Source organism: Coffea arabica, chromosome 1e (genome assembly GCF_036785885.1).
Source record: "Coffea arabica cultivar ET-39 chromosome 1e, Coffea Arabica ET-39 HiFi, whole genome shotgun sequence".
NCBI classification, from domain to species: domain Eukaryota; kingdom Viridiplantae; phylum Streptophyta; class Magnoliopsida; order Gentianales; family Rubiaceae; genus Coffea; species Coffea arabica.
This window is the reverse complement of record NC_092311.1, coordinates 47757328-47781113: the sequence shown is the minus strand read 5'-3', so window position 1 is coordinate 47781113 and position 23786 is coordinate 47757328. Positions and strand designations below refer to the sequence as shown.

General features: G+C 39.4%; 3 protein-coding genes and 1 non-coding gene across 5 annotated transcripts; 2 read left to right on the top strand and 2 right to left on the bottom strand.

Annotated features, from left to right (window-relative positions):
• Nucleotides 1-504: 504 nt before the first annotated feature.
• On the top strand, nt 505-1126 carry LOC113708809 (uncharacterized). The gene is made up of 3 exons (XR_011818421.1): nt 505-632; nt 809-876; nt 988-1126. It is a non-coding gene; the product is annotated as an uncharacterized protein (transcript).
• A 596-nt stretch (nt 1127-1722) lies between these two features.
• LOC113708800 (inner membrane protein PPF-1, chloroplastic) lies at nt 1723-7334 on the bottom strand. The gene is made up of 11 exons (XM_027231403.2): nt 6813-7334; nt 6114-6224; nt 5841-5915; nt 5634-5694; nt 5046-5119; nt 4834-4938; nt 4524-4631; nt 4338-4441; nt 3308-3457; nt 3095-3221; nt 1723-2025 (listed from the first exon to the last, which is right to left on the bottom strand). The coding sequence occupies exons 1-11, from the start codon at nt 7140-7142 to the stop codon at nt 1918-1920; spliced, it is 1353 nt and encodes a 450-aa protein (XP_027087204.1). The 5' UTR covers nt 7143-7334; the 3' UTR covers nt 1723-1917.
• A 9414-nt stretch (nt 7335-16748) lies between these two features.
• Nucleotides 16749-19455, top strand: LOC113708791 (heat shock cognate 70 kDa protein). Its single transcript, XM_027231394.2, has 2 exons — nt 16749-17096; nt 17600-19455. Exons 1-2 carry the CDS (start codon nt 16883-16885, stop codon nt 19336-19338), a joined length of 1953 nt encoding a protein of 650 aa, XP_027087195.1. The 5' UTR covers nt 16749-16882; the 3' UTR covers nt 19339-19455.
• Nucleotides 19456-20547: 1092 nt separating this feature from the next.
• On the bottom strand, nt 20548-23194 carry LOC113708782 (uncharacterized). Of its 2 annotated transcripts, none has more exons than XM_072059652.1 (2): nt 22915-23194; nt 20548-22803 (listed from the first exon to the last, which is right to left on the bottom strand). In XM_072059652.1, exon 2 carries the CDS (start codon nt 22524-22526, stop codon nt 21036-21038), a length of 1491 nt encoding a protein of 496 aa, XP_071915753.1. In that variant the 5' UTR covers nt 22527-22803; nt 22915-23194; the 3' UTR covers nt 20548-21035. The 2 variants fall into 2 exon arrangements, with proteins under 2 accessions (XP_071915753.1, XP_027087184.1); XM_027231383.2 differs by having other exon boundaries at nt 20548-22767.
• Nucleotides 23195-23786: the final 592 nt, after the last annotated feature.

Below are 23786 nucleotides of genomic sequence, written 5' to 3'. Positions count from 1 at the left end.
AGAAGGTGAAAAGCAACATCTATTGGAGAAGGGTCAGACAGTAGTTGGAATGGAGGGTGTCTTCTTCTCTCCTTCATAATGCAAGTCCAGTTACTAACACAAGGTATGAGAGTACATTCACGACCAAGAAACAATCCACAATGTCAAAAAGCAAACAAAATGTTACTTGTACAAGCAAACACCGTTCAAAAAATATATATAAAAAAAAGTTCAAAATTATAATAGTGGGTACCAGCATCATGATTCAAGCACTCAAAAGAAAATATGTATAAATTTCACTTCATCATGCATGCAATGATTACTGGAAAGTAGTCAACTCACAATGAGAGCTCAGATCCCTCACCTTATCACTGGAGTGAAAATGGCATAGGATCCAAAGCGCCTTTAACAAAGATTCCATGTTTTCAAGTTCCTAATGATTGCCAAACATATGAAGTTGGAAGTCTTCTCCTCTTACTTGAAATGAGCCCCCACTTCTATCCTCGACTTCAAAAACCATTTCGCCTTCAAAGTGACCGTGCTTAATATGAAGATATCCCAGTTCCTCTATCGTCTTCTCTTTTTATGGCTTCTACTTACCACATTTCAACACCATTTCACTTTCACCTCCAAGGTTCAAGCTACAAAATCAGGTATGCAACTGGTCCCCATTTCCCCCCAGCCCAAACTCTTCTCTTTTTTCCTACAGATTCTCTTGCGTTAACATAATGTTGAGTCTTATTTATATCAATAAGGAGCAAGTTTAAGGAGTATATATACATGCACATGTCTTGTCTTAAGAAGTTTACTTTCTGAATCACTTCCACAGTTGATCTCAAGATCAGCCCTGCAGAATTCAACTCAAAATCCAGAATGGGGCACACTGCAAGTAATTTCGTACGTGAAGTACTCCTGCCTACTCTCTTTTGATATCTTTTTATCACCATTTTACTTAACAAAATGGTCGTGTGGCTCATTATATACCTAAAGGATGAATAATTCATGCAGGCAAATGAGAAGAAAACACGTAAAGCACCATCTGGACCAAACCCAAGTGGAAACCATCTCCCACCATCAAGGACATAAAGCGATCATTGTACTTATTCACTGTGGGAACACAATATTTCTCGAAGTTGCAGGAGGTTAGATGTATCTTTGTAATTCAGATGAACTTTATGCTTAGGATTATTGCTTTGTAGAAAAGCGGGTAATCTTTGACATTCAAATCATGTTTGCTACATTAGATAAATAGCAGTCAGTTCTAAGGATAGTGATATCAAAGCAAAGCAAGAATTAGAACCATAAGTAAAGCATCAGATTAGTGAAGAAAACCAGAAGATCACCACAAGGCCATGCTTTCGCATCTCAACCTGGAAACACATGCTTGGAAACAAAGTCTATTCAAGGATGGAAATTAATAACCCGTTCAATAAAAGCCAAATTTGTGTTATTCCCTGTGGTTTGCCAAATAGACATAATCAGCTTTCAAAAAGTACGATTATGTGGGCAGAAATGTTCCACTTCTTTAACTTAATATTTAGATGCCAAAGGGTAGCCAAAAAATGTTCTAGATTTATGAGAAACAACTTTGCAAAATGTCCTGCGATAAAAGTGGTCTTTGAAGCTTTCAAGTACCAAATACATACAATTCGCCCACTAAACTACTAAGTGCCCTTCACTCTGATATTCAATGTCATAGGATTTCGTAACATCTGAAAGTTTGTAATTATACATAAGGTCTAATAAACCAGAAAAAGCAGCCTTATTGTCATTAATATGTGGTTTGTTCGAGCTATCAAATGATTGACTAATTGGTACAGCTAGCACAATTCCAAAAAAATGACCAGCATGAAAAATGGCCACTATACACTGACTAAAGTACATAGTGTTCAGAGATACACGGTTAACTCACAACTAACAAAATTTAGCATAAGATTATCATACCGCGCGCTTCCTCTTTGACCGCTTACTCCTCCTTGGTCTACTGTATTCTGGAACTGGTTTACCAGCGCTTGAAGCAACAGCCTCTTCCAGAACCTCATTATCCTGTCAGCAACATTTAAGCAGATATGATACTCCAATGCAAGAGACTTATAAAAGAAAGATCTTTAGATTTATTTTCCTAAAAAGTAGTATTAGTTCCAATTTGGTCCTAAGAAATTGTTTATTCCCTGATTTAAGGTGAATTCGTCAAGCTCAAAGAGCTTATGCTTTTACATCAATTTCCATATCGTTTTCCAGGATAGCCATCTCCCGAGCTAACAGAAAAATGCTGGATATTGTGTGCTGTACTAGTAGATTTTAATCTAAGTGTGTTACTCAGGACGCAGAAAAGAAATCCTCATTTTGGGCAGCCATGGTATACTTAATCTTCACAAACAAAACATTCTTTAATGTTTTTCAGAATTCTCTCAAAGTTCCGAAGCATATGGTGATATCACATGAAAGTATGCATCTAAGCTCCAGGTCTTGTCAATGACTAAATTTAGTCAGAAGTCCATTCGTTGCTAATTAAGTCACTTTTAACAGTGAGCCCACTCTACTTCTGCTGCCCCACAAAACCATAAGCATGTCGCATTCATCACTTCATCTCAGTTTTGACTCATAAGAAGAAGGAAACTAGATTTCCATGTCCCATCTTTGACTATTATAAACTTGATAAAGACAAAGACAGCAGTCAATGCGCAAGTCAAAGTTGTAGCTAATTTCACTTGTTACATGCAAATGTCAGGTTATTCAAAAATTCCTATAATCTATGAAACTTACCTGGCCGGCCTGATGAAACAAAGAAGAAAATGACATGAAATTCCGTTAATGAATCATTGAGACAGAGAAATGTGGACATAACTACAATAAAAATCTATTGAAATTTACTAGATGATTGATATATAACCTCAATATGCTTCATCAAATAAAATAAGTCCTTAATTATAAAACATTGAACATGGAAAGCGATGAGTAGATAGAGGCCAATGCACAACAAAGAGGTTGAGGATTTAGTTCTGACTCCTCAATCCTAGTTGACCAGTAAATAAAACAATTCATTGTCAACGTTTTCAGGGAATCCCAGGTAAACTTTAGCTCATTAGGTTGACCATTACAAGCTGAATTTTACCTTGGACTTGGCCTCTTCATCTGGCTCGTCTCCAGAATCAGAGACAGACACTGATGTCTCAACTTCTACTGTAGATACAACCTTGCTCAAATTTTTCTTCTTCTCTTCCTCTTTCAATTGCCTGAATCTGAAAATTTTCCCAATTTCACCATTAAGGGACTACCAGAAGCGTTTCAAAGAAAACAGATCAACTCTAAAATATAAGACACAAACCTTTCACCAGTTTGCTCAGGCGGGGAAGCAGACCGTTTTGCACGTCCAGCAGTGATTATGCCACTTGCATTCTCACTTACAACAGACTTTGCACCACCTAATTTCCGCAACCATACCTGCTGTGCCGTGCTCAGCACATTATTTATGAACCTATTCATCCAACAAGAGGATCACATTTAGTGCCAACCCCTTAAGGACTGATTTTAAGGTTCATATGTCAAGGGCAAATATAACGAGAGTTAGTGGTAAGCATGCTCAAACTTTATATGAAAAAATGTCTGATGAAGATGCTTGTGACAACAAAGAACTCTTAGCAGAAAGGTATATTGAACTTTAGTTCCAGCAGCAAAATGAACAAAAAGGTTTCATGAATGAAAGCAATATGCATGATATACTGATCCCAGTCATCAGAAAAAAAGCATCAAACAGACCCCAGCATAAAGCAGCATAGCCTAGCTGAAAAAGATCAACAAGAAAGAACTCTTAGCAGAAAGGTATATTGAACTTTAGTTCCAGCAGCAAAATGAACAAAAAGGTTTCATGAATGAAAGCAATATGCATGATATACTGATCCCAGTCATCAGAAAAAAAGCATCAAACAGACCCCAGCATAAAGCAGCATAGCCTAGCTGAAAAAGATCAACAAGAAAGTGGTATCCAAACTCATAGTTGAGTTGCCTATAAATGCATAATGAGATTTCAAAATAAAAAATAATCATGTAGAGACTTCACTTTACAGTTCTAGTCCAAGGTTCAGTGGCTGGATGCATCACCAACATTAGTCAGACAATGCAAGCATATATTTAGACCAGGAAATACTAACTAATCCCACAACCCAAAAAGAGATAACTAGAACTTTCTCATTCTCAAAACGAAAAGATAACTGTTCTCTCGAACTGTGTGACCATTGTCAACTTAGAAATTCTTGATCCAGTGTATCCAAGCAGTTTGCACTGATACTGACGCTATAAAAGAGAAACGTGCAAGGGACATATACACATGGTTGCGTGAACTGCTTGGCGATTCTTACCAGTAAATGGTTAATCCAGATGGAACAGACAAGGAAAAGTAACCAATCATCAATGGAAGAAACTTGAAAACAAGAAGAGTGTTCTTTTGTGCCGGATCATCCGTCTACCAAAATAACAAAAACAAAATTAGGAAAGGGAAGATCGCTGAAGGAAAGCAAATTATCAAAGATGAATTTAGTTCTTACTTGAGGAGGCTTCATGATTTCCATCGATACATATTGAGAAACAATTAGGAGGACAGGCAGAACAAGGTATGCTGCAGTATCATGCCAACCAAGTGGAGGATGCCCATCCTGCAACCACATGGAACCAATTAAGTATGACCCTTGCTACTTGACACAAACATAAACTAGCTTTTCAAATGATGGCTCTTTAAGAGTGTATCATACACATGATAGTCAAAAATCACCATATGAAAAACAAATGCAATAAAAAAATAAGGATCAAGTATTACTTCACCAGAAGAACATAATAGGATTGCAAAGAATTAATTACCACAAATGGAATGAGCCAAGAAATTCCAGAACCACTCTGGCGTGCAGCAATTGTAGTTGGGCCTCCCAAAGAAGGGATCCAAAAGAAACCCTCTGTCAATAGTCCCTATAATTCATAATTTTGAACAACAATTCTGCAGTCACTACTTTTGCACACATAAAATTTATCCGCATTAAAATCACTTTGAAAAAATGACTTTTATTCTCAAATACCTCATTTGCCACATTAGAAAGAGCTTGATATAAACCTATCCAGACTGGTATTGTGGCTAGAGTCGGGAAACATCCTGTTAACCATTCAAAGCACTGGTGTAGTTAGCATGACAATCCCAACACCTGAATAAATAATATCAAAATGGAGATAACAGATCACGTGAACCTAGAACTAGATTAGCTGATTTTTTGGGAGAAGAAATTTGAGGAACAAGCTCAAGGAAGCTTTCAAGCAATTCAGCAGTAACAACAATTAAACTAGGATTGAAGCTGATGACATAATAAGCAATGGCATTGAAATAAATTAATGCCCAAGAACAACCACAACAGCTTTGAGTATCTTGAGATGCCAATTTTGTATAGTTGCCTCAGTTTCCTTGAGAATGCAGTAGAGGGTCAAGCCACAAATTAAGCATCCTAAGTAAAGGTGCAAGTCTATAATAAATCAGAATAGTAGCTTCTCGCAGTTACAACATTCGTAATAAGACTAAGTAAAGGCAAAAAAATGGAAATAAAAAAATAAAAAATTAACAAGTCCATGCTTTTATTGCAAAAGATAAGTAACTGAAATGCTTAACCCAAATTTACCTGCAAGAGGATTAACTCCTGCCTGCCGATAGAGACGTGCTGTCTCAAGTTGTATTCTTTCCTATGATAGGATAAAATAGAGTTACTGCTAGTTTCAGTTTTCATCTTAGAAGAAATTTACAATTAACTGACCAATAAGACCATGATTTCAGTGTCAAGAATTGTGGATTTCTCTATAATAAGAATAGAATTAGAAAGGTAACTGACCTGGTTTCCTGCATATCTTTGTTGGATTGCTTTGATCTTTGGTTGAAGATTTTGCATTGCCAAGGTGGATTCAACCTTCCAAAACATTATTCTTTATCAAATTAGAATGTTCTGATGAACATGGAATTCCATGACATTAGGGGAAAGAGGATGCAATAGTCTAGGACGCAAATGCAAAATTGGCGTGGCAATCTTTTAGTTCAATAAATTCTTCCAATCAGCCCAAAAGTGAATGTCTTCTTGATTTGATGGTAGTGGCACCACAAACCTCACCTGTCGTCTGGTCAAAGGGAAGGTGGCAGCTTTTACAATGACAGTTAGCAAAATAATGGCAAATCCATAGGCATATGGCACATGCACAGCTGAAAGCCCATCCTTTAGTATCTGAACGGAATAAAGCAGGAAAATGGATTAAGCTTTCATTTAACTTGAGGTAAAGGAAGCACAATACTCTCTAAACTAGTTTCCTTCCTTAAACATTCGACTTAGCCTCGACAAAACAAGAAATAATGTGATATTTTCCACTTATAGGTCCAATGAAATGATAAGTCCTTGTAGAACAGATATGGATAAACCTCTGCGAATCAAAACCTTTTCATGAAAGTTCGATTGCGCCTCACTTAAAAGAAAGTAATTTGCATACTAATTTTACTTATTTCGACTTCATTTGTGTCGTTTTGCACACTCATCAATAACCTCAAATTGATCTTTACTTTGTACCATAGTTCAATACTTAATACCATACTTAATATTCACAGCAACACGCAAACTATCCATCAAAGCCCAATCAATTTGCAGTAATCGCAAACAGATTACGGCAATCACGTGACATATTCATCAATCAACCCGAGGTTAACAGGTTTTTTTCTCAAGGACCCAGCTATATCAGTAATAAATAAATAAATAACTAAATAAAAGTTCGGCAGAAATCACTGCTTAACGGATAATCAGGACTAGTAAAAAGAGCATAACCTTCAAGACAAATTCCATGGCTTCGGAAATGAAGCCGAACCAGCCTCCGCTTTTCTGAGCAACAGCGGTAGTGGAGTCGGAGGCAGCGCCACCAGTAGCCGGGTCGACAGCCACAGCTGCATCAGCTAAAGTGTAGAGCAAGCTCTCGGCCCGGCTAACAATTGCGCCGAAATCTATTGAGTTGTGAATTGGAGGAGGAAGCTCGTGCAGGCTGAATTTGACTCTAGTGGTACTGATAAGTCTAGTGCGTTGAGGGAGGAAAGCATGGCGAGGGAGGGGAGGGAGTGGAGTTTCGAGAAAAGATGGAGAAGAAATTATAGTCTTCGCCATGGGAAAATTCAAATCAAAGAGAGGAATTGAATTCTTTTCTCCTCCGCGAGAGGAAATTAGAGGAGAGAAAAGAATTCAATTCATGAGCGGAAAGGGGAACGAGAGGTGTTGTGGGAGGAAGAGGAAAATTTTGTGGATGATGGATGATGATGGAGCTGCAGCCTGCGGGGGAGTGGAGAACAAGTGTGGGATAAAAATATTTGGACGTGTGTTATCCGAATCTTTAATATATTTTATTTATTTATTTATTTGGTCTAAGTAGTAGTAGTACTACTCCGTTGTAGTTGGCAATTTTTTAAAATTTTCTTTTGGCTGGAAAATGAAATTGGCAAAGACTCGTGCACGGTCGGCACACTACTGCCGCATAAAAGCAAGGAAAATGGTGGGTTAGATTTGATGGAAATGATATGATATTTAGGCCAAGATTGTTTAAGTGGTTAAATTAGCTTCTTGGCTGCTATCATGGATAAGTTTGGTACTTATACCGTATGACCCGTACGAGTACGTATGCATGTAATAATACGAAGCTTGTAAATGGATTAGGGAAATATATATATATATATATATATATATGAACTCGTACATAATTACAAGAATGGACACAAAATTTTAATTTGAGGGGGCGAACCAGGATCAATGATGTTGAAAGAATAATACTTGAAATAAAATTAATGGAGTTGGAAAAAAGATGGGATAAAGTTGTTAGTTATGGGGTTACTATTTGACCACATGCCTGTGCGTGTAAATGTGTAAATAAATATAGTTATACTAGTAGTAATTGTATTCTATAGTAATTACATGAATTGTATGTTAAATTAGAGTTATATTATTATTTCCAAAAAATATATATAGTCGTACTAGTAAAAGGAAACTATTTTTACTGATAAAATAACATTTTTTTTTTGTCTACACAGGGGTGTCCGGGTCAATTCTTACGGGGCCCGACTAATCCCCTGCGACCCGGGAGAGGAGGCCCCACTTCACACCGAACACGTTAACAGCGGGATGTCAGGCAAGAGCTCCTGAGCCAGGTTCGGTCAGTAGCAGATTTGGGAAAAGAATTTGGGGAGAAGAGAGAAGTGAGTGAAAAGAGAGAGAAGGCAAGAGAGATTAACCGAGAAGAGAGAGAAAGTGATTCTGGTATTAAGCTTCTGATGATCCCATAACAGCAAATGAATGGGATCTTATACAATTCTGTTTTCTGTTGCAACTAACTCTAACTAACTGAATTAATCTAACTACATCGTTTAAGACGTTATGCAATACAATCACCAAACGCACAGCACTCCTCACCAAACGACATCCCTTAGACGTTGGGGCCTGACATTCCCTCCCTGATAAGGAATGAGCTTGTCCTCAAGCTGAAAAATCAGGAAACTGCTTGTCAATGAACGTTTTGTCCTCCCAAGATGCCTCAGTTTCTGGCAAATGATTTCATTTGACCAAATACTGAATGATGGGTTGAGAGTTTCGTAGAACAACCCTCCTGCTTACTACCCTCTCCGGCTGTAAAATACACTGGTCAGAAGCATCAAACTCAGGCAGGGTAGGTTCAGTGCCCTGGCCTACCCCAACCTTCTTCTTCAACAGAGAAATGTGGAAAACTGGGTGTATTCTGGCCTTCTCCGGAAGCTGTAGCTTGTAAGCTGCTGCACCAATCTTCTCAATAATCTGGAAGGGTCCATAGTACTTAGGAGACAATTTTAAACTCTTCCTGATGACCACTGTCTGCTGTCTATAAGGCTGCAGTTTCAGGAAGACCCATTCACCTACTTGGAAGGACCTCTCTGTCCTATTTTGATCAGCAAAGTGCTTCATTCGATTCTGAACCTTGGCCAGATTATCTTTGATGTTTGCTAGAACCTGAAGTCTCTCCTGTACCATACCAACAGCTGCCGGGACAACACTATCATGGAAGGGTCCTAAAGGTAGATGCAATGGTTTATATCCATATAAAGCTTCAAAAGGGGTCAGCTGCAGACTTGTGTGAAAATTAGTATTATACCACAGCTCAGCTACAGACAACCAAGTACTCCAGTTGGATGGATGTTCACTACACATACGCCTCAAGTAGCTTTCAAGACACTGATTAACCCTTTCACTCTGACCATCAGTTTGAGGGTGATATGATGAACTATACTGCAATCCAACCCCCAAGGCACAAAACAACTCCTGCCAGAATTTGCTAATGAAGACTTTGTCCCTGTCAGAGGTAAGGGACTCCGGTAGACCATGCAACTTATACACCTGGTCAAGAAACGACTGAGCTACCTGGTGTGCAGAATAAGGGTGGGACAACTTCATGAAGTGACTGTACTTAGTGAAACGATCCACCACTACCAGAATGGTATCATACCCATTAGATAGAGGCAGCTGCTCGATAAAATCCATAGTCAGGTGTGTCCATGCCTGTTGAGGAACTGGAAGTGGTTGCAGTAGTCCTGGATAATGGACATTTTCATGCTTATTCCTCTGACAAGTATCACAAGCCTGAACAAACTGTACAACATCCCTTTTTATGCTTGGCCAGTAGAATATAGATTGTATCCTTTGTAGACAGGCTCTTTGACCAGAGTGACCCCCCACAGCTGAATCGTGTAGAGCCTTGAGCAAACTGTGCCTGATTCCATTAGCTGCTCCCACATACAGTTTTCCCTTGAATTTGAGCAATCCTTTCTCCAGTTGGTACCCTGAACAAGCATTAGGGTCTAACAACAATTGAGACATGATATCCAAAGCTACAATGTCACCATCATAACTCCCCACTAGCTCCTTCACCCAAATTGGTTGCACAGCTGAGAGCACACAGAGGTGCTTTTCTTTGTCTGGCTCCTCGTTTACTCCATCCAACCTCTTTTTAAACAGGGCGTCAGCTACCCCATTTTCAGTCCTCTTTTTATACTGAATCTCGTAGTCCAGGCCAAGTAACTTGGTAAGCCACTTGTGCTGTAAAGGATGGGTAAGTCTTTGCTCCAACAGATACTTAAGAGCCTGATGATCAGTCTTGATGATGAAGTGGTGCCCCACAAGGTAATGCTTCCATTTAGTCACTGCTAACACTAAGGCCAACAACTCCTTCTCATAAACAGACATCCCTAAGTTCTGAGGAGAGAGGGCTTTCCTAATGAAAGCTATGGGGTGGCCCTGCTGCATTAACACTGCTCCAATGCCCACACCACAAGCATCAGTTTCTATCACAAAATGAAGTTCAAAATTTGGCATTTTAAGAACTGGTGCAGTAGTCATGGCCCTTTTGAGATCTTCAAATGCTAACTGAGCATTGTGACTCCATACAAAGCCTTCCTTCTTCAGCAACTGAGTTAATGGTTTGCAGATGATCCCATATCCCTTAATGAACCTTCTATAGTATCCAGTTAACCCCAAGAATCCTCGCAAGTCCTTAACTGTGCCAGGAGTAGGCCATGACTGGATACATTTCACCTTACTCATGTCCATACTCACTCCTTTCTCAGAAATAATGTGTCCCAGATACTCCACTGAAGTTTGAGCAAAAGAACATTTAGACTTTTTGCAATACAGCTGGTTGTCAGCTAAGATGCTCAACACAATCTTCAAATGCTGTGCGTGTACTTCCAGTGTAGGACTATAAACCAGAATGTCATCAAAGAAAATCAATACGAACTTCCTCATATAAGGTTGAAATATTCTGTTCATCAAAGATTGGAAGGTAACTGGTGCATTAGTGAGGCCAAATGGCATCACCAAAAATTCAAAATGGCCATGGTGTGTCTGGAAAGCAGTCTTAGGTATGTCTGCTGTCTTGACTCTCAGCTGATGATATCCAGCTCTGAGGTCTAGTTTAGACATGTACTTAATCCCATGTAGTTCATTCAATAGCTCATCAATGTTTGGGATAGGGAACCTGTCCTTGACAGTAAGTTCATTTAACTTCCTATAATCCACACATAGCCTCCACGTATTGTCTTTTTTCTTAACCAACAGCACAGGAGAAGCAAAAGGACTACAACTGTGCTTAACAATCCCATTTGTAAGCATTTCAGCCACCTGTTTTTCAATCTCAGATTTATGTGCGTGGGGGTACCTGTAAGGTTTAAGTTTGAATGGCTCTGCTCCTGGCTTCAAGGTAATCTGATGATCTAATTCCCTCTCAGGAGGCAGTCCTTGAGGGGTTTCAAACACCTGAGAGTATTGTTGCAAGACTGAGGCCACTTGTTCTGGAATATCCTCCTCTTGATTGCCCTGGGAGTCCACCTGTAGAGAGGCACAGCTCCTTTGCTTTTCTTGTATAAATGTTCTAAGATCTTTACCCCTTACTAGTTCCATCACAGGTTGGTTAATGAAGCCTTGGAGATGTAATAAGTCACCCCTGCTGCTAAGAGCAATACTGAGTGCATGGAAATCAAAAATGATGGGACTGAATTGACACATCCAGTCAACTCCTAAGATGATATCCCAGTTCCCTAACTCCATTATCTTCAGATCGAATTGGAACTGATAGTCCTGTATTAACCATCTAACACCTGGACAAATTGTGCCACTAGTGATGTCAGTGCCATCTGCCAAAGTTACAGTAAAAGGTCTGACTGTTTGATAAGGGAGCTGAAAAGACTTAGCCAATTGATAGTGTATGAAGCTGTCAGAACTACCAGTGTCCACCAGGATCTTGATAGGTATCCCCCTAAGTTGCCTAGTAGCAAAATAGATTTCCTCTGTATTGCTGCTGCTAGAGCATTCAGTGACACTTCAGCCAATTCTCCTATCCTCCCAGTCAGCTCATCTTGTTCTCCTTCCGCATCTTCGAATTCAGCTTCATCCTCTTCCTCTATACCTACACAGTTCAATCCCCCAGACTTATACTGGTGACCAATTCCAAATTTATCCCCACATCTATAACATAGGCCATGCTTACGCCTATACTGCATTTTCTCAGCTGAAATCCTACTCACTTCTCTGGATCTAGTGTCAACCTTCCTATTAGTAGGATCAATAGCAGGAAGTTTATAGGAGTTGAAATTGTTTTGGCTATTACTGTGGTTTCTAAACATCCCGTACTTAGGTTCAACCGCAGTCCTTCCTGAGGTCTTAGGTTGCTTGGACATGGTTTCCAGTGAGCATTCCTGCAATTCAGCAACCTCAAACGCTTTGGATAGAGTCTGTGGTTTGAACATTTTGACCATTGGTTTAATTTCATCCTTTAAATCACTAATGAAAGTGGATATAAAATAACCTTCATCCAGCCTAGGATTCCTGATCAACATGAGCGTTTTCAATTCCTCAAACTTCTCCTCATACTCTTCTACTGTCCCTTTTTGTTGTAATTTGTTGAATTCCTCAACCACATCACGTGACCACTTCCCTGCAAACCTTTCACACAACAGCTCGCAAAATTCAGACCAATTCAACCTAGGTTTTTCCAGTCTAACTCCCTGGAACCAATTATCAGCTCTCCCTTCTAAAAACATTTCTACCATATCTATCATTTGATTTTCAGGTATTTGATAATTCAAAAAGTATTTATGGCATTTCCTCAACCATTCTCTAGGATTACCAGATGCGAACATAGGCATTTCAAGTCTTGGCAAGCTGGGAGTAAAAATTTTAGCTCTAACCTCCGGTTGAGCTCCATGCACCTCTGTGGACGTCATGAGCTTAAAATGCGGTGGAGGAGTCGGTAGGAGTGGTTCCGATGAGCCTGCCTCTGTCTCCGGCATACATTTTTCTTTCATCATCACCTTCAGTAGCGCATTGAGTTTCATTTCCATCTTACTGAACCTCTGGTCCAGGTTGCCTACCATCGCCTCTACCTTCGCGTTGTTCTGCCCAAGCTCCTCCTGAAGTTTCTGCTGCAAGCTATTCTGGCAGGAGGTCTGAGCTGCGGCAATGGTCTCCATTACCTCCTGAAGTCGAGTTTCTTGTTTCTTGAGCTGTTCCTCCAGAGAACGATACCTGGTGTTTTCAGCCATGGGTGGTGCCTCCAGCAGCCAAGGATCGGCTGCTCTGATACCAATTGTTAGGCAAGAGCTCCTGAGCCAGGTTCGGTCAGTAGCAGATTTGGGAAAAGAATTTGGGGAGAAGAGAGAATTGAGTGAAAAGAGAGAGAAGGCAAGAGAGATTAACCGAGAAGAGAGAGAAAGTGATTCTGGTATTAAGCTTCTGATGATCCCATAACAGCAAATGAATGGGATCTTATACACTCCTCACCAAACGACATCCCTTAGACGTTGGGGCCTGACACGGGACTCGAACCCTAGACAAGTCAGGAAGATCGTCATATCCTAAGGAGGGGGAGCGGACCGCACGAACTACCCCGCGGGGGCAAAGACCAGCCACGTAGAGTGGCAAGTTGTGGGAGGCAGGAGTTGAACCCCTGACCTCCAGCATCCCCAAAGAAGGGGATGACCACCGGACCAAATGGCCAGTGACTGATAAAATAACACTTAAGAGAACATTTTGTACAGAAAAACTAGAAGGGATTTGGAAATAATTCATCATAAACATTGAGGGGGCAAATGATTTAATTTCAATTAAGAGGCGTCTGTTCCTACTTCCTACCCATGCTCCTATGTCCGTCATTGTTTATTATCTAAAGTTTTTATCAAAACTCTGAATCAAGTAAGAATCTAAGTTTCAAGCCTAGCTAAAATAAAGTGACACTATGCATAATAATTTCGATGCATTACATAATGAGCAAATTTTGAAGCAAAACAATAACATTGAGAATGGCCTTATACACTTGTTTGAGTAACGCGGATATAGAAAAATTGTAATTTTGGTATAGAAAAATTGTAATTTTGGTAAGGCTGGACGTCTTTATTAAGCCTTACATTATTTTAGATGATTGAAGCTAGACAATTCTCCCATGTAACTCTCCACCAACAAGATGGTAGATAGTCATACAGGATGTATGTGCAAATCACTGTGGTCTTGCTCCTAACAAGTAAGACTTGATGTATTGATAATGTAATTTTTTAATACTAACCGGTCTAAATGCGTATATATGCAAAGAGAAATTTTTAAAATTTACAAACAGAGATTACATGTCATTCATTTTAATCTATTAATATTAAATTAAAGGATTTGTCTAATGGATAATTAATGGACACTCGTTAGAAAAATTTTAAATTAAAATGCTCCATATACGTTGTTAGCGTAGAAAATGGTAATATAATAAGCAAAGACAAACCTATATATGGACTTGAGGGTCAATGTGTCAAGCTCACACAACAAAGAACGATTACAAAAGTGCATCGAGAGTTGTCGGCTAATTTTTTTTTCCCTTTTTCCTTTCTTTATGGCATCATAAATATGACATATCCAAGCTGTAATCTAGGGCCATGCATAGGTGATATTAATTGACAAAAAAAAGGCAATATTCATCGGCCAAAAAATACAATATTAATCTTAATTCTTAGTCGTACAAGCTCTTTACAAGACACACGTCAACTACCAAAGGAGTGCTAGAAAAAAAAATCTTGTTTGGATTGCTATTTTTTGAATTTTTTTATAAAAAATATTATAATAATTTGATGCATATTAAATAAAAATAATTAAATTTTGATATATATTAAAATTTAAAAATAATTAAAAAATATGATCATGTAAAATTTTCTTCATAGGAATAAAGATGTTGTCGATTTGAGTTCGAGTAGCACTATACTCGAACTCGAACTTGATCACTGTTAGTATTACTCGAGTTCAAACTCGAATAAGTACAGAAATTGAAACTCGAACTCTACTCGATATAATGAAAATCAAACTCGAACTCGACTCGTTTGAACTCGAGTAAATATCAAACTCGAGCTACTCGAGTTTGAGCGCGAGTCTATACTTGTGATTTTTTTCTTGTTTTTAATTTTTTACTTTTTAGATTTATCAGATTACCATTTTCCAGCCATCATTTTTTTAATAAACATTATTTTATGTAAAATTTTTAAAATACGAACACATAATAATCATTATATAATTAAAATATATAATATATAAATAATACAAATACTCAATTGGACTCATCGAATACTCAAATATTTATTTTCGATACTCGAACTTAACTTGTTACGTATAACGAGCAGCGATCAAATCGATTTCAAGCCAAACTTTTGATCAAACCACTCGTAAGTGGCTTGGTAGCACCCCTACGTTAGAAAACTTCAATGCAATCAAGCTGAATGTCTAAAAGGAGAATTCCACCAACACAAGGGGGCTATAATTAGGGATGGCAATGGGGGCGGACACCCGCCCCGCGGGTGTACAAATGGGGCGGTGGCAAAATATTTACCCCCGCCTTAAAACGGGACGGGGGATGGGGTGGATGTATGTTGCCCCATCCCCCGCATATAAAATATATATATATATATATAAATACACAAAAGTAACAAAACCCCTAACTGTTCAAGGTATTTTTTGTTAGTGTTTGGGAATTCTTCCTCTCTCCTGTTAGTTCTAAAAAATGCTTGGACATACGAGGAGAGTTTTGTTTTTCGTATAGGCTTGCTTCTGATTTTTTTTTGCTTCATGTACTAGGCTTTTGTGTGCATAAATTTTTGAGTTGTTCAATCCTTTTAGATAGCCATGGATATAACTTATTATGGTGGGGGTCATCTTTAGCTAATTAGTTCAGGAGACCTGTGAATGCTATTACTTAATGGGAAAAGCTCTATGTTGTTATAAAGCTATGCTGTGGCTTTGGATATGAATCTCTGGCATCTTATGTTCTAATACTCGTTTTACGACAATTAAATGGTTTAAGATTTTAGTATTATATAAAAAAAAGATAGCCATGGATATATGTATAATGCTGAAATAACTCCAAATGATATATTTTGGTCAGGAGATGGGCTGGTAACTGAAAAATCAGATATACATAGAGGAGCAATCAAGTGCAACCTAATAAAAAATTCAGTGAATTATTGTAAATGAACATTTTATGATAAGTTGATTTCTTTTTTCGCGGGAAACCGCGGGGGACCATGGGGGGTGGGGGGCAAGGGGCGGGGGACGGGGGGAATTATTTGACAATGAGGCGGAGGATAGGGGAAGTAACCCCGCCCCATTGCCATCCGTAGCTATAATACGAGAGGACGAGGTAAAATTGATCAGTACAATTGACAATGAATCAGAAGTCGGAATCACATGTTTAAAAAAAAAAAAGAAATCGGAATCACATTAAGTGCTAGTAGTATTTCGGTACATTCAGATGGTGCCGGCAAAGTAAAATTAACTCAAAAAGAAAGTAGTCCACGAAAATGTTTTGCTTCCCCACTTGGCAAGCGGCAAAGATGGCATCCAGCTGATTGGCCGATTACGGAAAACAGCACACCAATTGCACGCGCTAAAATGAAACGCCGACACGGTCCTACCAAAAGCCAATTCAACGACCCAAGATCTTCCAACGACCCACACCACACCTGTTCTGGTCATCAAATTGACTTCTACTAGTAAATCAAAAACTCAAAAAGCAAACCCGAATTTTCTCGAACCAACCAGAGTGACCCTTGTTGAAACCGCCAGGAAAGGGGAGGCGGGATGGTTAATTAATCAACCCAGAAAGCCCAATCCGACGGCTCACAACTTTCTGTCCGAACGTTCTGGAAAATCAAACTTTCCTTTATAACCCAGTCCCCGTCTACCACTTTTCCCATTCAAGGAAAAAGTTCCTAGTCTTGTTAACCACTATTCTTTCCTTCTGCTAACAAGCAAAAGTATTCTTTTCGATAATCTATTGAATTTTGTACGCTGTTGTTGAATTTCTTGAGAGAAACATGGCCGGAAAAGGTGACGGGCCTGCAATCGGGATCGATTTGGGGACGACCTACTCGTGTGTCGGAGTTTGGCAACACGACAGAGTCGAGATCATAGCTAATGATCAAGGAAACAGAACGACGCCGTCCTATGTTGCCTTTACTGATACGGAGCGTCTCATCGGTGACGCTGCCAAGAATCAGGTGGCTATGAATCCCACCAACACTGTTTTTGGTATGCAATTCTTTCTTCTTTTTCGCTCTTTGCTTAATGCTTTCGGAATTTTTATTACTTGTTATTTTATGCATCAAATAGTTTGAATCTTCTAATTTCTATTGTAAGATGTGGTGGATCATCAATAAAGTATGAATCCTGGAGCTAATTTTTTGAAGTTTGGTTGATCACCGCCTCTGAATTTCTTGCATGTTATTTTTTTCTTAAGCGAAGGTGGGTGCAACTGGATGATTTGAGTTTGGGTCTTTAATTATGAGATTTTGAGTTTAGTTCATATAACGAAAAAAAGGGAAAGAAAGAAATAAATGAGAGAGGGAGAGAGATAATAAGGTGTGTGTTTCTGGCGGATTGAAGTTGTATTTCAGGTTCTGTTTCGGGTTGATTAAGGTTTATATGTTAGGTTTCAAGCGATCATCTAGAGTAGTGGTAATTCTGATATGCAAAATAGCAGAATGTGAGCCGTTGTATCTAATCTGTGATACTTTGATTTTCGTGGATTTCAGATGCCAAGCGATTGATAGGAAGGAGGTTCAGTGATTCGTCAGTGCAGAATGACATGAAGTTGTGGCCCTTTAAAGTGATTGCTGGCCCTGGTGACAAGCCAATGATAGTGGTGAACTACAAAGGCGAAGAAAAGCAGTTCGCAGCTGAAGAAATCTCATCGATGGTGCTCATAAAGATGAAGGAGGTTGCGGAGGCCTATCTTGGTACGACAATCAAGAATGCGGTTGTTACAGTTCCAGCTTACTTCAATGACTCGCAGCGTCAGGCAACTAAAGATGCTGGTGTCATTGCTGGCCTGAATGTTATGCGCATCATCAACGAGCCCACAGCTGCTGCCATTGCTTACGGGCTTGACAAGAAAGCTACTAGCGCTGGTGAAAAGAACGTTTTGATCTTTGATTTGGGCGGTGGTACTTTTGATGTTTCTTTGCTCACAATTGAGGAGGGTATTTTTGAGGTCAAGGCTACAGCTGGTGATACCCATTTGGGAGGTGAGGACTTTGATAACAGAATGGTTAATCACTTCGTACAGGAGTTTAAAAGGAAGAACAAGAAGGATATCAGCGGGAGTCCAAGAGCATTGAGGAGGTTGAGAACTGCTTGTGAAAGGGCAAAGAGGACCCTCTCGTCAACTGCTCAAACTACAATTGAAATTGATTCTTTGTACGAGGGTATTGATTTCTACACAACAATCACAAGGGCGAGATTTGAGGAGCTGAATATGGACTTGTTTAGGAAGTGTATGGAACCTGTGGAGAAGTGTTTGAGGGATGCCAAGATGGACAAAAGCAGTGTACATGATGCTGTGCTTGTTGGAGGATCAACTCGGATTCCCAAGGTTCAGCAATTGTTGCAGGACTTCTTCAATGGGAAGGAGCTCTGTAAGAGCATTAACCCTGACGAGGCCGTTGCTTATGGTGCTGCTGTACAAGCTGCAATTTTGAGCGGTGAAGGCAATGAGAAGGTGCAGGACTTGTTATTGTTGGATGTTACTCCACTGTCCCTTGGTCTGGAAACTGCTGGTGGAGTTATGACTGTTTTGATTCCCAGAAACACAACCATCCCCACAAAGAAAGAGCAAGTCTTCTCGACCTACTCAGATAACCAACCTGGAGTTTTAATTCAGGTCTATGAGGGTGAGAGAGCAAGGACCAAAGACAACAACTTGCTGGGAAAGTTTGAATTGAGTGGTATTCCTCCTGCGCCTAGGGGTGTTCCTCAAATCACTGTTTGCTTCGACATGGATGCAAATGGTATCCTTAATATCTCTGCTGAAGATAAGACCACTGGTCAAAAGAACAAAATTACCATCACCAACGACAAGGGCAGGCTTTCCAAGGAAGAGATCGAGAGAATGGTGCAGGAGGCAGAGAAGTACAAGTCTGAAGATGAAGAGCACAAGAAGAAGGTGGATACGAAGAATGCCCTAGAAAATTATGCTTATAACATGAGGAACACAATAAGAGATGAGAAGATCAGTGCCAAGCTTGAGCCCACCGACAAGAAAAAGATTGAGGATGCTGTAGAGGAGGCCATCAAGTGGCTTGACAGTAATCAGCTAGCTGAGGCAGATGAATTCGAGGACAAGATGAAGGAGCTGGAGAGCCTTTGCAATCCCATCATAGCCAAGATGTACCAGGGTGGTGCTGATGGTGGTATGGGGGGAGCTATGGATGAGGATGGTCCATCTGTTGGCGGTGGAAGTGGTGCAGGACCAAAGATTGAGGAAGTTGATTAAAGATAATGATCAGGCGATTTTGCAGTGCACAATACTGCTTTTGTTGGCGATAGTTATGAATTGGGCTCCTTATGCCCCCTTTTCTTTTTACCCTTATTAATTGAAATTTTTAGACAATACATCTCGTTAATCAGTTTTTTTTTGGCCCGTATTACTGTTAAGTCGTCAACTAATATTTCAGGTTCACAACTTTGTATGAGTAAACACCAGAATTGCTTTACCTGACTATCCTAAGACGTAAATTGATTAACCACGTCTGCAATCTCGGCACACAGTGATTAAATGGTGTTCATATATGGTAAAGGGCCGTTCGCTGAGGAGCGATGAAACTAGAGCATTTTCGCAATTGTCCAGTCCAGTGGCCGCTATAAGCTATTAAGCCTTTACGTGGATTTCATGTTATATCTGAAACTAGAGGGATCATAATACATTCTGGCAGAGATGTAGAAAGGTTATATCTCCATTCAAGTGGTTTAGACGAGTACTTTGAAATTGCCAGCATTCACCTCCACTCCATTGGTTTAGACAAGTAACTTGTCGATTTTAGTCAAGTTGGCTTTGAAATTGGTATGCTAGAAACTGCGTAAAAAATTTTAATATTCTCTTTGGCAGAAAAAAAAAACACCTTCAGGTGACAATGGGTAACTCTCTGCCGCTGGTGGTAAACTGTTTAAAGAAAAATAATCCCCTGAATAGTGCAGAAAGCCAGAACTCAGAAATGGATTATGCACGCTAAGAAACTTTTATTAGGCACCCACAAAAAAAAAAAAACAACAAATGCCTTGTTGACAAGGCACCTTTTAATCACTGTGCAACTTGCAAGTGGCAGGGGGAGGCTTCATCATGTTAGCATCAATCAAGGCAGTGGCTAAAGTATTTACACAACAATCGCTTTTAGGCAATCCATAACGCGAATAGATTGACAAGACAAACAACTTAAAATACATGGCCTTCATGTCATTTATCACATCACAATATTGTAAAATACCAATTCATCCATCACTTAGTTTGAATTACATTAGGAGCCCCAATAGCCGAAAGAAGAGAAGCCCCATGGTTGCTGAATTGAGCTGCATTCACTAATTTCTTTTGCCCAAGGCATCAAAAGAACAAAGCCTCAGCAAATGATCAATAAAGGAACACGTAAATACTTCAACATTATGCATGAACATATTTTTTCCAAATCTACTAAAACAATAACAGCAGGAGTTGCATAATTCCAATGTCAGTAGTATTATAAATACGAATTCATCCATCAATTTGATGGAAATACATATAGGAGGCCCAATAGCAAAATGAAGAAGAACCCACATCAAGGTGTATGCATTCAGGTCCATTCACTATTTTCTTTCTCCTATTCAGGGAAGGGCCAATAAAAGAACATGTACATGCGTCAACATTCTGGATGCCATCAGCACAAAACTACCCCGACCCCAGTATATATATATAGACTGACAAACAAGAAGCGAGGTTCAAGAATTCTGACCAATGAATTTCAACCCTGCAACTCATAACTAACCATCAGTACAACTATACCAATTCCAAAAGACAATACCAAAACAATTGTTCTGGAGACAGTTAAAATACTATCTTATGAGTGAGGAGGAATTTTTGGTCTCTCTATTTTCATAAAAATTTCTAAAATGTAAAGGAAATTGACAACATTGTCTACCCTTAACGCAAACTGAAAAACGTCTTCAAGATAAGCCAAACTCATTTGGAGGGCGGAGGCACACAGGAACTTCATGCTCTTCTGGCCCCGTGCGATGTTTAGGAACTTTGATCTCGAGCACAGTTCCACTTTTGTCAAAATATGCTTCTAGCTTGGCATCATCTGGAATTCGAGTGGGAAGTGGAATTTCCCTTTTAAATTCTCCAGGAGGGCAGTGCTCAGGAGATGGATCAGTCAGCTTGAATGTCCTATCATTCCTCTGGATAAAAGGCATACATGCTGTACTGATGGATGATATCTTCACAATACCATGAGTTAGATTGTTCCACCAATGTACTTTTACTCTTTCAGGATCTGCAAAAGGCAAGGTGATGATAATCAAGTATCCTTCTTCATCCTCGTAAATGGTTTTTGCAGCTGTAACAGGTCCATATACATTCCTTATTACCCCTGAAAATTCACCCATCCAGGGAGGCTCAACAGGGTGGATATCTGCATCTTGGTGTCGATCTGAATTATTGGCAGCCAAGCAACAATCGTCATCATTTCCAGGTGAAAAAATATCTTTCCTTTTCTTATTGCAAATAGAAGAGAGATCTATCCCATTGCCATTTACATGATTTGAAGGCTGAGTGGACAGATTCAAGCCGGACCCATTAAGCAATTTTTTTGTAGGGGCCTGTAGATTACTCTTTAAAGCCGGAATAGGCCTCTCAAGCTCAAAATCTGTGTTTGGAAGGTTCCTCCATGAACTGAAGTCTTTAGCTTCAGGCGGTATAGAAAAGTTGAGGTCTCTACCTGTCAATTCCATCCATTTCTTCTGCTCTTCCTCATCCATAACCACAAGATTAGGAGATGGAACCAACTCAATACCATGAACACACTGAGGGTTGGAGAGACCCCTGTACTGTTTCCGCTGCATTCTATGAGACCTTACAAAACCTTTATCCACACTGAAAGGAAACGGACGCTCACCTTGGCGAGAATGTCCATTCATGTAACTCCTCAATTGCATCTTCCCAAGTGCATTCTCGGGCCTCTCCTTAAACACCCACATATACATATTCTCCATGTCATGCTGAACCAAAAAGACATCAAGCTGAAGATCTGACTTATCTAAGCCAGAAACCCCATTACTATCCCTAACAATATTACACTTTGATTTCTCCTTCAAAACTGGCTTGAAGTAAAAACTAAAGAAGAACCAAGCGCCCCACACACTGTCCAGCCTCTTAGCACACTTTCGCACAATTTTAGGCAATTCAAGGAGCTTATCAGGGTCAGTAATTTGGTGTCCCAGACCAACCTCTAGCATATCAAAGGCTTCATGGTTCCATGGCTGAGGTGGAGGACTACGCTCAACAGAAAAGGGGAGATTAATATCGGGCGGCTGCAGGGCACTCTGCCTACTCATATCCCGGTCAGAGTCATCATGAGAGTTGGCAATTGAATCCATGGACAAAAACGTTGATGGATAATTCTCAATGGTTAAATTGGTCAATAAATCTTCTCCCATTATGCTTCACTCCAATCAGTAATCTCCAACAACGGTTCTCGTTATCTAGCACTAATACTAATTTCTCTATGCAACTATTTGACCGACCAATATCCCCTCAACAATCCCTCTCACAATAAACCCTTGTCCATAATCCCTAACATCATCCTAATATAAATTGCTTCAAAATTAACCCAAAAAAAAAAAAACAATGAAAACAAGACTGGGTTTTTGATCAGATCATCACTTACACGGGCATAAGCTACAAAATCACAGTTCCAAGCGTCAGAGAGAAGAACTATACAGGTAAAAAGGCATAGAAAAATTAAAAGAAAATTGTGAGAAAACTTAAAAATCTATTACTATAAAACAGGTGAAGAAAAAGAGAGGGATCTTTGACAAGGATTACCTTAAAAACATTAGCTTTGAATCCGTAAAGAACTGTGGAAGATCTTCACAGGAAACCCTCTCCAATCATCTATTCGAACTATAGAGAGAGGAAGAAAAAAAGGGCACACTGTGATCGGCCGTTAACATTCACGTTGGAGTAGACTCACAAGTATTTTGAATGACGGAGGTGAGAAACGGTGAACGTTAGTGACGGAAAAATAGACACTCCCATCAATTTTCTCCTGATTTACGACTACAATAGTACCGGTAGTCTCGTTTCTCATATAAAAATATTTATTATATTTAGCAGAAACCAGTAACTATTAAAATTAACCCTAGTTTCTGATATGCATATGATGATATTTATCAGCTACCAGTACCAATTAATTTGGCAGTACAAATATCATTTGCCTTAATATTATGCTTCTGATCTGATACTGTAAGGGATATGGTAGCAAACTCTATGCACAAATCATAGCACAAAATTAGTCCATTGTGTGAGCCTAATTTACGCAGTGAAGATATTATAATAGTAGCAAGAATTCCCTCCCTTATGATAGGAACCTAATCCCCATATGTTACTACCAGAGCAACTCTTATCTGTGGGATCTGCAAGTAATAAACTTCTCGTTATTGTTTTTTTTATTATAAATTACAATAATCAAATCATTTGATGATATAGCAAGTTAGACCCTTCGGCCCCCCAAAAAAATAATAATAACGGACTTTGATGAGTTTAATTTTCATGATAAATAAAAGAGTAAAATAGATGCATAGAAAATGGGCAATTGCAGCAGCAATGGAGTTTTATATTTTCCCGAGTCATGCTCGAAATAAGGCTACTAGCTGGAAATTTTGGCCCTTTCGATTGGGCTAGAGCCACATTTTCGG

Coding starts and splice junctions, on each gene's coding strand:
- LOC113708800 (XM_027231403.2), bottom strand. CDS start 7,142: ATGGCGAAGACTATAATTTCTTCTCCATCTTTTCTCGAAACTCCACTC. Junction 4,939..5,045: donor TTTCTAATGTGGCAAATGAG/GTATTTGAGAAT, acceptor TATGAATTATAG/GGACTATTGACAGAGGGTTT. Junction 3,222..3,307: donor CCTGAGCAAACTGGTGAAAG/GTTTGTGTCTTA, acceptor GAAAATTTTCAG/ATTCAGGCAATTGAAAGAGG.
- LOC113708791 (XM_027231394.2), top strand. CDS start 16,883: ATGGCCGGAAAAGGTGACGGGCCTGCAATCGGGATCGATTTGGGGACG. Junction 17,097..17,599: donor TCCCACCAACACTGTTTTTG/GTATGCAATTCT, acceptor CGTGGATTTCAG/ATGCCAAGCGATTGATAGGA.
- LOC113708782 (XM_072059652.1), bottom strand. CDS start 22,526: ATGGGAGAAGATTTATTGACCAATTTAACCATTGAGAATTATCCATCA.